The 14,349-nt window shown below is 46.7% G+C and overlaps 1 protein-coding gene across 7 annotated transcripts in view; it reads left to right on the top strand.

The window, feature by feature from the left end:
- ncapg (non-SMC condensin I complex, subunit G) overlaps positions 1-14,349 on the top strand; it is a 67,956-nt gene that overhangs the window by 39,881 nt on the left and 13,726 nt on the right. For all 7 annotated transcript variants that reach the window (XM_090188705.1, XM_090188700.1, XM_090188706.1 and 4 more), the window contains exons 14-17: positions 4,291-4,410; positions 6,175-6,402; positions 6,565-6,746; positions 13,085-13,247. In XM_090188705.1, coding sequence (XP_090044831.1) covers positions 4,291-4,410; positions 6,175-6,402; positions 6,565-6,746; positions 13,085-13,247 — 693 coding nt within the window. The remainder of the gene's footprint in view (positions 1-4,290; positions 4,411-6,174; positions 6,403-6,564; positions 6,747-13,084; positions 13,248-14,349) is intronic.

Here is a 14,349-nt window from a genome sequence, read left to right as displayed (position 1 = left end):
TCCACCATGTCAGCTATCCTCTCTGGTACTATACTGTCTAATCTAACATATAGGATCCATCATGTCAACTATCCTCTCTGGTACTATACTGTCTAATCTAACATATAGGATCCATCATGTCAGCTATCCTCTCTGGTACTATACTGTCTAATCTAACATATAGGATCCATCATGTCAGCTATCCTCTCCTCTCTGGTACTATACTGTCTAATCTAACATATAGGATCCATCATGTCAGCTATCCTCTCCTCTCTGGTACTATACTGTCTAATCTAACATATAGGATCCATCATGTCAACTATCCTCTCTGGTACTATACTGTCTAATCTAACATATAGGATCCACCATGTCAGCTATCCTCTCTGGTACTATACTGTCTAATCTAACATATAGGATCCATCATGTCAGCTATCCTCTCTGGTACTATACTGTCTAATCTAACATATAGGATCCACCATGTCAGCTATCCTCTCCTCTCTGGTACTATACTGTCTAATCTAACATATAGGATCCATCATGTCAGCTATCCTCTCCTCTCTGGTACTATACTGTCTAATCTAACATATAGGATCCATCATGTCAGCTATCCTCTCTGGTACTATACTGTCTAATCTAACATATAGGATCCACCATGTCAGCTATCCTCTCTGGTACTATACTGTCTAATCTAACATATAGGATCCACCATGTCAGCTATCCTCTCCTCTCTGGTACTATACTGTCTAATCTAACATATAGGATCCACCATGTCAGCTATCCTCTCTGGTACTATACTGTCTAATCTAACATATAGGATCCACCATGTCAGCTATCCTCTCCTCTCTGGTACTATACTGTCTAATCTAACATATAGGATCCATCATGTCAGCTATCCTCTCCTCTCTGGTACTATACTGTCTAATCTAACATATAGGATCCACCATGTCAGCTATCCTCTCCTCTCTGGTACTATACTGTCTAATCTAACATATAGGATCCATCATGTCAGCTATCCTCTCCTCTCTGGTACTATACTGTCTAATCTAACATATAGGATCCATCATGTCAGCTATCCTCTCCTCTCTGGTACTATACTGTCTAATCTAACATATAGGATCCACCATGTCAGCTATCCTCTCTGGTACTATACTGTCTAATCTAACATATAGGATCCACCATGTCAGCTATCCTCTCCTCTCTGGTACTATACTGTCTAATCTAACATATAGGATCCATCATGTCAGCTATCCTCTCCTCTCTGGTACTATACTGTCTAATCTAACGTATAGGATCCATCATGTCAGCTATCCTCTCCTCTCTGGTACTATACTGTCTAATCTAACATATAGGATCCACCATGTCAGCTATCCTCTCTGGTACTATACTGTCTAATCTAACATATAGGATCCATCATGTCAGCTATCCTCTCCTCTCTGGTACTATACTGTCTAATCTAACATATAGGATCCATCATGTCAGCTATCCTCTCTGGTACTATACTGTCTAATCTAACATATAGGATCCATCATGTCAGCTATCCTCTCCTCTCTGGTACTATACTGTCTAATCTAACATATAGGATCCACCATGTCAGCTATCCTCTCTGGTACTATACTGTCTAATCTAACATATAGGATCCACCATGTCAGCTATCCTCTCTGGTACTATACTGTCTAATCTAACATATAGGATCCATCATGTCAGCTATCCTCTCTGGTACTATACTGTCTAATCTAACATATAGGATCCACCATGTCAGCTATCCTCTCCTCTCTGGTACTATACTGTCTAATCTAACATATAGGATCCATCATGTCAGCTATCCTCTCCTCTCTGGTACTATACTGTCTAATCTAACATATAGGATCCACCATGTCAGCTATCCTCTCCTCTCTGGTACTATACTGTCTAATCTAACATATAGGATCCATCATGTCAGCTATCCTCTCCTCTCTGGTACTATACTGTCTAATCTAACATATAGGATCCACCATGTCAGCTATCCTCTCTGGTACTATACTGTCTAATCTAACATATAGGATCCACCATGTCAGCTATCCTCTCTGGTACTATACTGTCTAATCTAACATATAGGATCCACCATGTCAGCTATCCTCTCCTCTCTGGTACTATACTGTCTAATCTAACATATAGGATCCACCATGTCAGCTATCCTCTCCTCTCTGGTACTATACTGTCTAATCTAACATATAGGATCCACCATGTCAGCTATCCTCTCCTCTCTGGTACTATACTGTCTAATCTAACATATAGGATCCATCATGTCAGCTATCCTCTCTGGTACTATACTGTCTAATCTAACATATAGGATCCACCATGTCAGCTATCCTCTCCTCTCTGGTACTATACTGTCTAATCTAACATATAGGATCCATCATGTCAGCTATCCTCTCCTCTCTGGTACTATACTGTCTAATCTAACATATAGGATCCACCATGTCAGCTATCCTCTCTGGTACTATACTGTCTAATCTAACATATAGGATCCACCATGTCAGCTATCCTCTCTGGTACTATACTGTCTAATCTAACATATAGGATCCACCATGTCAGCTATCCTCTCTGGTACTATACTGTCTAATCTAACATATAGGATCCACCATGTCAGCTATCCTCTCTGGTACTATACTGTCTAATCTAACATATAGGATCCACCATGTCTGCTATCCTCTCCTCTCTGGTACTATACTGTCTAATCTAACATATAGGATCCACCATGTCAGCTATCCTCTCCTCTCTGGTACTATACTGTCTAATCTAACATATAGGATCCACCATGTCAGCTATCCTCTCCTCTCTGGTACTATACTGTCTAATCTAACATATAGGATCCACCATGTCAGCTATCCTCTCTGGTACTATACTGTCTAATCTAACATATATGATCCATCATGTCAGCTATCCTCTCCTCTCTGGTACTATACTGTCTAATCTAACATATAGGATCCACCATGTCAGCTATCCTCTCCTCTCTGGTACTATACTGTCTAATCTAACATATAGGATCCATCATGTCAGCTATCCTCTCTGGTACTATACTGTCTAATCTAATGTATAGGATCCATCATGTCAGCTATCCTCTCCTCTCTGGTACTATACTGTCTAATCTAACATATAGGATCCACCATGTCAGCTATCCTCTCTGGTACTATACTGTCTAATCTAACATATAGGATCCACCATGTCAGCTATCCTCTCCTCTCTGGTACTATACTGTCTAATCTAACATATAGGATCCACCATGTCAGCTATCCTCTCTGGTACTATACTATCTAATCTAACATATAGGATCCATCATGTCTGCTATCCTCTCTGGTACTATACTGTCTAATCTAACATATAGGATCCACCATGTCAGCTATCCTCTCTGGTACTATACTGTCTAATCTAACATATAGGATCCATCATGTCAGCTATCCTCTCCTCTCTGGTACTATACTGTCTAATCTAACATATAGGATCCACCATGTCAGCTATCCTCTCCTCTCTGGTACTATACTGTCTAATCTAACATATAGGATCCATCATGTCAGCTATCCTCTCTGGTACTATACTGTCTAATCTAACATATAGGATCCATCATGTCAGCTATCCTCTCCTCTCTGGTACTATACTGTCTAATCTAACATATAGGATCCACCATGTCAGCTATCCTCTCCTCTCTGGTACTATACTGTCTAATCTAACATATAGGATCCATCATGTCAGCTATCCTCTCTGGTACTATACTGTCTAATCTAACGTATAGGATCCACTATGTCAGCTATCCTCTCTGGTACTATACTGTCTAATCTAACATATAGGATCCACCATGTCAGCTATCCTCTCCTCTCTGGTACTATACTGTCTAATCTAACATATAGGATCCATCATGTCAGCTATCCTCTCCTCTCTGGTACTATACTGTCTAATCTAACATATAGGATCCACCATGTCAGCTATCCTCTCCTCTCTGGTACTATACTGTCTAATCTAACGTATCCCTCCCTCCCTCCCTCACTCCCTCACTCCCTCACTCCCTCCTTCCCTCTCCTCCCTCCCTTCCTCCCTCTCCCCCCCTCCCTCTCCCCCCTCCCTCTCCCCCACTCCCTCCCTTCCTCCCCGCCCTCTCCCTCCCTCTCCCCTCCCTCTCTCCCTCCCTCCTCCCTTCCTCCCTCCCTCCCTCCTTCCCTCTCCTCCCTCCCTTCCTCCCTCTCCCCCCCTCCCTCTTCCCCCCTCCCTCCCTCTCATCCCTACTCCCCCTCCATCCTCCCCTCCCCCCTCCCTCCCTACTCCCCTCCCTCCTGTCAGATCCTGCCCAGTATATCCAACGCCCAGCCAGCGGTGAGGAACATGGCAGTCGTGTGTTTGGGGACGTGTGCTCTGCACAGCAAAGACCTGGTCAACACACATCTGGTGCTGCTGCTGCAGGTACCACAATAATCACCCTCTGTCTCTGTAGATAGCCCAGCTAGATGAGGTCACCCTCTGTCTCTGTAGATAGCCCAGCTAGGTGAGGTCACCCTCTGTCTCTGTAGATAGCCCAGCTAGGTGAGGTCACCCTCTGTCTCTGTAGATAGCCCAGCTAGATGAGGTCACCCTCTGTCTCTGTAGATAGCCCAGCTAGATGAGGTCACCCTCTGTCTCTGTAGATAGCCCAGCTAGATGAGGTCACCCTCTGTCTCTGTAGATAGCCCAGCTAGATGAGGTCACCCTCTGTCTCTGTAGATAGCCCAGCTAGATGAGGTCACCCTCTGTCTCTGTAGATAGCCCAGCTAGATGAGGTCACCCTCTGTCTCTTTGTAGATAGCCCAGCTAGATGAGGTCACCCTCTGTCTCTGTAGATAGCCCAGCTAGATGAGGTCGCCCTCTGTCTCTGTAGATAGCCCAGCTAGATGAGGTCAGCATCGGTGTCTGTAGATAGCCCAGCTAGATGAGGTCACCCTCTGTCTCTGTAGATAGCCCAGCTAGATGAGGTCACCCTCTGTCTCTGTAGATAGCCCAGCTAGATGAGGTTGCCCTCTCTCTGTAGATAGCCCAGCTAGATGAGGTCAGTATCGGTCTCTGTCTCTGTAGATAGCCCAGCTAGATGAGGTCAGTATCACCCTCTGTCTCTGTAGATAGCCCAGCTAGATGAGGTCAGTATCACCCTCTGTCTCTGTAGATAGCCCAGCTAGATGAGGTCAGTATCTATCTCTGTAGATAGCCCAGCTAGATGAGGTCAGTATCTTTCTCTGTAGATAGCCCAGCTAGATGAGGTCAGTATCGCCCTCTGTCTCTGTAGATAGCCCAGCTAGATGAGGTATAGACCCTCTCTGTCTCTCTGTAGATCGCCCAGCTAAATTAGGTATTGACCCTCTCTGTCTCTCTGTAGATCGCCCAGCTAAATGAGGTATTGACCCTCTCTGTCTCTCTGTAGATAGCCCAGCTAGATGAGGTCACCCTCTGTCTCTCTGTAGATAGCCCAGCTAGATGAGGTCACCCTCTGTCTCTGTAGATAGCCCAGCTAGAGGAGGTCAGCATCGGTGTCTGTAGATAGCCCAGCTAGATGAGGTTGCCCTCTGTCTCTGTAGATAGCCCAGCTAGATGAGGTCAGTATCGGTCTCTGTCTCTGTAGATAGCCCAGCTAGATGAGGTCAGTATCACCCTCTGTCTCTGTAGATAGCCCAGCTAGATGAGGTCACCCTCTGTCTCTCTGTAGATAGCCCAGCTAGATGAGGTCACTATCACCCTCTGTCTCTGTAGATAGCCAAGCTAGATGAAGTCAGTATCGGTCTCGGTATCTGTAGATAGCCCAGCTAGATGAGGTAGGTATCTGTCTCTGTAGATAGCCCAGCTAGATGAGGTAGGTATCGGTGTCTGTAGATAGCCCAGCTAGATGAGGTCAGTATCGTTCTCTGTAGATAGTCCAGCTAGATGAGGTCAGTATCGCCCTCTGTAGATAGCCCAGCTAGATGAGGTCAGTATCGCCCTCTGTCTCTGTAGATAGCCCAGCTAGATGAGGTCAGTATCTGTCTCTGTAGATAGCCCAGCTAGATGAGGTCAGTATCTTTCTCTGTAGATAGCCCAGCTAGATGAGGTCAGTATCGCCCTCTGTCTCTGTAGATAGCCCAGCTAGATGAGGTATAGACCCTCTCTGTCTCTCTGTAGATCGCCCAGCTAAATTAGGTATTGACCCTCTCTGTCTCTCTGTAGATCGCCCAGCTAGATGAGGCTAAGATCCGTATCAGCGCTCTGAGGTCAGTCATCGACCTGCTGCTGCTCTACGGCTTCACACTGCTGTCTGAACGCCCCAGCGCCGCCCCCCAGACCTCCCATTCGCCAGCCAACCAGGAAGACCAGGGGGAGGGGGAGGAGCCGGAGGAGGGGAGCAGCACCGCTCAGTCCATCCTGATGATGCTGTCCGACTTCCTGGACAGCGAGGTGTGTGTTAGGAAGTGTGTGTGTGTTTATTATGCGGTGTGTGTGTGTTTATTATGCGGTGTGTGTGTGTGTTTATGATTCGGTGTGTGTGTGTGTGTGTATATGATTCGGTGTGTGTGTGTGTGTGTGTGTTTATGATTCGGTGTGTGTGTGTGTGTGTAGGTGTCTGAGCTGCGTACCGAGACAGCGGAGGGTCTGGCCAAACTGATGTATTCCGGCCGGATCTCCAGTGCCAAGCTCCTCTCCCGATTGGTGTTGCTATGGTACAACCCCGTCACCGAGGACGACACCCGACTACGCCACTGCCTCGGAGTGTTCTTCCAGCTGTACGCCCGGGAGAGCAGGTACGACACACCCCTAGATACTCTGGGGATATACTCTGACCCCTAGATACTCTGGGGATATACTCTGACCCCTAGATACTCTGACCCCTAGATACTCTGACCCCTAGATACTCTGACCCCTAGATACACTGGGGATATACTCTGACCCCTAGATACTGACCCCTAGATACTGACCCCTAGATACTCTGACCCCTAGATACTCTGGGGATATACTCTGACCCCTAGATACTGACCCCTAGATACTGACCCCTAGATACTCTGACCCCTAGATACTCTGGGGATATACTCTGACCCCTAGATACTGACCCCTAGATACTGACCCCTAGATACTCTGACCCCTAGATACTGACCCCTAGATACTGACCCCTAGATACTGACCCCTAGATACTGACCCCTAGATACTGACCCCTAGATACTCTGACCCCTAGATACTCTGACCCCTAGATACTCTGGGGATATACTCTGACCCCTAGATACTGACCCCTAGATACTGACCCCTAGATACTGACCCCTAGATACTCTGACCCCTAGATACTCTGGGGATATACTCTGACCCCTAGATACTGACCCCTAGATACTCTGACCCCTAGATACTCTGACCCCTAGATACTCTGGGGAGATACTCTGACCCCTAGATACTCTGACCCCTAGATACACTGGGGATATACTCTGACCCCTAGATACTCTGGGGATATACTCTGACCCCTAGATACTCTGGGGAGATACTCTGACCCCTAGATACTCTGACCCCTAGATACACTGGGGATATACTCTGACCCCTAGATACTCTGACCCCTAGATACTCTGGGGATATACTCTGACCCCTAGATACTCTGGGGATATACTCTGACCCCTAGATACTCTGGGGAGATACTCTGACCCCTAGATACTCTGACCCCTAGATACACTGGGGATATACTCTGACCCCTAGATACTGACCCCTAGATACTCTGACCCCTAGATACTCTGACCCCTAGATACACTGGGGATATACTCTGACCCCTAGATACTGACCCCTAGATACTGACCCCTAGATACTCTGACCCCTAGATACTCTGGGGATATACTCTGACCCCTAGATACTCTGACCCTTAGATACACTGGGGATATACTCTGACCCCTAGATACTCTGACCCCTAGATACTCTGACCCCTAGATACACTGAGGATATACTCTGACCCCTAGATACTCTGACCCCTAGATACACTGAGGATATACTCTGACCCCTAGATACTCTGACCCTTAGATACACTGGGGATATACTCTGACCCCTAGATACTCTGACCCCTAGATACACTGGGGATATACTCTGACCCCTAGATACTCTGACCCCTAGATACACTGGGGATATACTCTGACCCCTAGATACACTGGGGATATACTCTGACCCCTAAATACTCTGACCCCTAGATACTCTGACCCCTAGATACACTGGGGATATACTCTGACCCCTAGATACTCTGACCCCTAGATACACTGGGGATATACTCTGACCCCTAGATACACTGGGGATATACTCTGACCCCTAAATACTCTGACCCCTAGATACTCTGACCCCTAGATACACTGACCCCTAGATACTCTGTATATTCAGCACCAGTCAACAGTTTGGACACCTACTCATTCCAGGGTTTTCCTTTATTTTTACTATGTTCTACATTGTAGAATAATAGTGAAGACATCAACACTATGAAATAACAAATATGGAATCATGTAGTAACCAAACAATGTTAAACAAATCAAAATATATTTTAGATTCTTCAAAATAGCCACCCTTTGCCTTGATGAGAGCTTTGCACCCGCTTGGCATTCTCTCAACCAGCTTCACCAGGAATGCTTTTCCAACAGTCTTGAAGGAGTTCACACATTTGCTGAGCACTTGTTGGCTGTTTTTCCTTCACTCTGCGGTCCAACTCATCCCAAACCATCTCAATTGGGTTGAGGTCGGGTTGACTCTGGAGGCCAGGTCATCTGATGCAGCACTCCATCACTCTCCTTGGTCAAATGGCCCTTACACAGCCTGGAGGTGTGTTGGGTCATTGTCCTGTTGAAAAACAGAGGATAGTCCCATTAAGCGCAAACCAGAAGTCTGCCTTGAATTCTAAATATATAATTGACAGTGTCACAGGCAAAGCACCCCCTCCTCCATGCTTCGCGGTGGGAACCACACAGGCAGAGATCATCCAATCACCTACTCTGTGTCTCACAAATATTGCAGATTTGGACTCATCAGACCAAAGGACAGATTTCCACCGGTCTAATGTTCATTGCTCGTGTTTCTTGGCCCAATCAAGTCTCTTCTTCTTATTGGTGTCCTTTAGTAGTGGTTTCTTTGCAGCAATTCAACCATGAAGGCCTGATTCACACAGTCTCCTCTGAACAGTTGATGTTGAGACGTGTCTGTTACTTGAACTCTGTGAAGCATTTATTTGGGCTGCAATCTGAGGCTGGTAACTCTAATGAACTTATCCTCTGCAGCAGAGGTAACTCTGGGTCTTTTCCTGTGGCGGTCTTCATGAGAGCCAGTTTCATCACAGCACTTGATGGTTGTTGCGACTGAACTTCATGTTTGACTGACCTTCATGTCTTAAAGTAATGATGGACTGTCATTTCTCTTTACTTATTTGAGCTGTTCTTGCCATAATATGGACTTGGTCTTTTACCAAATAGGGCTATCTTCTGTATACCACCCCTACCTTGTCACAACACAACTAATTGGCTAAAACACATTAAGAAGGAAAGAAATTCCACAAATGAACTTTTAACAAGGCACAGCTGTTAATTGAAATGCATTCCAGATGACTACGTCATGAAGCTGGTTGAGAGAATGCCAAGAATGTGCAAAGCTGTCATCGAGGCAAAGGGTGGCTACTTTGAAGAATCTCAAATATAAAATATACTTGATTTGTTTAGCACCGTTTTGGTTACTACATGATTCCATATTTACGTGTTTACTGACTGTGTGTTCAGGGCCCACCAGCAGTGTGTTTACTGACTGTGTGTGTTCAGGGCCCACCAGGAGTGTGTTTACTGACTGTGTGTGTTCAGGGCCCACCAGGAGTGTGTTTACTGACTGTGTGTGTTCAGGGCTCACCAGGAGTGTGTTTACTGACTGTGTGTTCAGGGCCCACCAGGAGTGTGTTTACTGACTGTGTGTTCAGGGCCCACCAGCAGTGTGTTTACTGACTGTGTGTGTTCAGGGCCCACCAGGAGTGTGTTTACTGACTGTGTGTGTGTTCAGGGCCCACCAGCAGTGTGTTTACTGACTGTGTGTGTGTGTGTTCAGGGCCCACCAGGAGTGTGTTTACTGACTGTGTGTTCAGGGCCCACCAGGAGTGTGTTTACTGACTGTGTGTGTTCAGGGCCCACCAGCAGTGTGTTTACTGACTGTGTGTGTGTTCAGGGCCCACCAGGAGTGTGTTTACTGACTGTGTGTTTACTGACTGTGTGTTTACTGACTGTGTGTGTGTTCAGGGCCCACCAGCAGTGTGTTTACTGACTGTGTGTTTACTGACTGTGTGTTCAGGGCCCACCAGGAGTGTGTTTACTGACTGTGTGTTCAGGGCCCACCAGGAGTGTGTTTACTGACTGTGTGTGTGTTCAGGGCCCACCAGGAGTGTGTTTACTGACTGTGTGTGTTCAGGGCCCACCAGCAGTGTGTTTACTGACTGTGTGTGTTCAGGGCCCACCAGGAGTGTGTTTACTGACTGTGTGTGTTCAGGGCCCACCAGGAGTGTGTTTACTGACTGTGTGTGTTCAGGGCTCACCAGGAGTGTGTTTACTGACTGTGTGTTCAGGGCCCACCAGAAGTGTGTTTACTGACTGTGTGTGTGTTCAGGGCCCACCAGCAGTGTGTTTACTGACTGTGTGTGTTCAGGGCCCACCAGGAGTGTGTTTACTGACTGTGTGTTTACTGACTGTGTGTTTACTGACTGTGTGTGTGTTCAGGGCCCACCAGCAGTGTGTTTACTGACTGTGTGTTTACTGACTGTGTGTTCAGGGCCCACCAGGAGTGTGTTTACTGACTGTGTGTTCAGGGCCCACCAGGAGTGTTTACTGACTGTGTGTGTTCAGGGCCCACCAGCAGTGTGTTTACTGACTGTGTGTGTTCAGGGCCCACCAGGAGTGTGTTTACTGACTGTGTGTGTGTTCAGGGCCCACCAGCAGTGTGTTTACTGACTGTGTGTGTTCAGGGCCCACCAGGAGTGTGTTTACTGACTGTGTGTGTGTTCAGGGCCCACCAGCAGTGTGTTTACTGACTGTGTGTGTGTGTGTTCAGGGCCCACCAGGAGTGTGTTTACTGACTGTGTGTTCAGGGCCCACCAGGAGTGTGTTTACTGACTGTGTGTGTTCAGGGCCCACCAGCAGTGTGTTTACTGACTGTGTGTGTGTTCAGGGCCCACCAGGAGTGTGTTTACTGACTGTGTGTTTACTGACTGTGTGTTTACTGACTGTGTGTGTTCAGGGCCCACCAGCAGTGTGTTTACTGACTGTGTGTTTACTGACTGTGTGTTCAGGGCCCACCAGGAGTGTGTTTACTGACTGTGTGTTCAGGGCCCACCAGGAGTGTGTTTACTGACTGTGTGTGTGTTCAGGGCCCACCAGGAGTGTGTTTACTGACTGTGTGTGTTCAGGGCCCACCAGCAGTGTGTTTACTGACTGTGTGTGTTCAGGGCCCACCAGGAGTGTGTTTACTGACTGTGTGTTCAGGGCCCACCAGCAGTGTGTTTACTGACTGTGTGTGTTCAGGGCCCACCAGGAGTGTGTTTACTGACTGTGTGTGTGTTCAGGGCCCACCAGGAGTGTGTTTACTGACTGTGTGTGTTCAGGGCCCACCAGCAGTGTGTTTACTGACTGTGTGTGTTCAGGGCCCACCAGGAGTGTGTTTACTGACTGTGTGTTCAGGGCCCACCAGGAGTGTGTTTACTGACTGTGTGTTCAGGGCCCACCAGCAGTGTGTTTACTGACTGTGTGTTCAGGGCCCACCAGGAGTGTGTTTACTGACTGTGTGTGTTCAGGGCCCACCAGCAGTGTGTTTACTGACTGTGTGTTCAGGGCCCACCAGGAGTGTGTTTACTGACTGTGTGTGTGTTCAGGGCCCACCAGCAGTGTGTTTACTGACTGTGTGTGTTCAGGGCCCACCAGCAGTGTGTTTACTGACTGTGTGTGTTCAGGGCCCACCAGCAGTGTGTTTACTGACTGTGTGTTCAGGGCCCACCAGGAGTGTGTTTACTGACTGTGTGTGTGTTCAGGGCCCACCAGCAGTGTGTTTACTGACTGTGTGTTCAGGGCCCACCAGCAGTGTGTTTACTGACTGTGTGTGTTCAGGGCCCACCAGCAGTGTGTTTACTGACTGTGTGTTCAGGGCCCACCAGGAGTGTGTTTACTGACTGTGTGTGTGTTCAGGGCCCACCAGCAGTGTGTTTACCGACTGTGTGTTCAGGGCCCACCAGGAGTGTGTTTACTGACTGTGTGTGTTCAGGGCCCACCAGGAGTGTGTTTACTGACTGTGTGTGTTCAGGGCCCACCAGGAGTGTGTTTACTGACTGTGTGTGTTCAGGGCCCACCAGCAGTGTGTTTACTGACTGTGTGTTCAGGGCCCACCAGGAGTGTGTTTACTGACTGTGTGTGTTCAGGGCCCACCAGGAGTGTGTTTACTGACTGTGTGTTCAGGGCCCACCAGCAGTGTGTTTACTGACTGTGTGTGTTCAGGGCCCACCAGGAGTGTGTTTACTGACTGTGTGTTCAGGGCCCACCAGCAGTGTGTTTACTGACTGTGTGTGTGTGTGTTCAGGGCCCACCAGGAGTGTGTTTACTGACTGTGTGTTCAGGGCCCACCAGGAGTGTGTTTACTGACTGTGTGTGTTCAGGGCCCACCAGCAGTGTGTTTACTGACTGTGTGTTCAGGGCCCACCAGGAGTGTGTTTACTGACTGTGTGTTCAGGGCCCACCAGGAGTGTGTTTACTGACTGTGTGTGTTCAGGGCCCACCAGCAGTGTGTTTACTGACTGTGTGTGTGTTCAGGGCCCACCAGGAGTGTTTTTACTGACTGTGTGTGTTCAGGGCCCACCAGGAGTGTGTTTACTGACTGTGTGTTCAGGGCCCACCAGGAGTGTGTTTACTGACTGTGTGTTCAGGGCCCACCAGCAGTGTGTTTACTGACATTGTGTGTGTGTGTTCAGGGCCAACCAGGAGTGTGTTTACTGACTGTGTGTGTTCAGGGCCCACCAGCAGTGTGTTTACTGACTGTGTGTGTTCAGGGCCCACCAGCAGTGTGTTTACTGACTGTGTGTGTTCAGGGCCCACCAGCAGTGTGTTTACTGACTGTGTGTGTTCAGGGCCCACCAGGAGTGTGTGGAGGAGTGCTTCCTGCCCACCCTCCAGACCCTGCTGAATGCTCCGGCTACGTCTCCGTTGGCCGAGGTGGACGTCACCAACGTAGCAGAGCTGCTGGTGGAGCTGACACGGCCCAGCTCTCTCATAAAGCCTGGAGACACACAGGTAATATTTAATATACAGTGCCTAGCGAAAGTATTCGGCCCCCTTGAACTTTGCGACCTTTTGCCAAATTTCAGGCTTCAAACATGAAGATATAAAACTGTATTTTTTTGTGAAGAATCAACAACAAGTGGGACACAATCATGAAGTGGAACGACATTTATTGGGTATTTCAAACTTTTTTAACAAATCAAAAACTGAAAAATTGGGCGTGCAAAAAAGAAAGAATCACAATACATGGAGAATCACAATACATGGAGAATCACAATACATCTAGAATCACAATACATGGAGAATCACAATACATGGAGAATCACAATACATCTAGAATCACAATACATGTAGAATCACAATACATCTAGAATCACAATACATGGAGAATCACAATACATCTAGAATCATGAGAATCACAATACATGTAGAATCACAATACATCTAGAATCACAATACATGGAGAATCACAATACATCTAGAATCACAATACATGGAGAATCACAATACATGGAGAATCACAATACATCTAGAATCACAATACATGTAGAATCACAATACATAGAGAATCACAATACATCTAGAATCACAATACATGGAGAATCACAATACATCTAGAATCACAATACATCTAGAATCACAATACATCTAGAATCACAATACATGGAGAATCACAATACATCTAGAATCACAATACATCTAGAATCACAATACATCTAGAATCACAATACATGGAGAATCACAATACATGGAGAATCACAATACATGGAGAATCACAATACATCTAGAATCACAATACATGGAGAATCACAATACATGTAGAATCACAATACATGGAGAATCACAATACACGGAGAATCACAATACATGGAGAATCACAATACATGGAGAATCACAATACATGGAGAATCACAATACATGGAGAATCACAATACACGTAGAATCACAATACATCTAGAATCACAATACACGGAGAATCACAATACATCTAGAATCACAATACATGGAGAATCACAATACATGTAGAATCACAATACATGGAGAATCACAATACATCTAGAATCACAATACATGGAGAATCACAATACATGTAGAATCACAATACATGTAGAAT

The sequence above is a fragment of the Oncorhynchus mykiss genome, chromosome 10 (assembly GCF_057628025.1).
Source record: "Oncorhynchus mykiss isolate SJ-2025 chromosome 10, ASM5762802v1, whole genome shotgun sequence".
In the NCBI taxonomy this organism is placed as follows: domain Eukaryota; kingdom Metazoa; phylum Chordata; class Actinopteri; order Salmoniformes; family Salmonidae; genus Oncorhynchus; species Oncorhynchus mykiss.
This window is presented reverse-complemented; position numbering and strand designations above follow the sequence as displayed.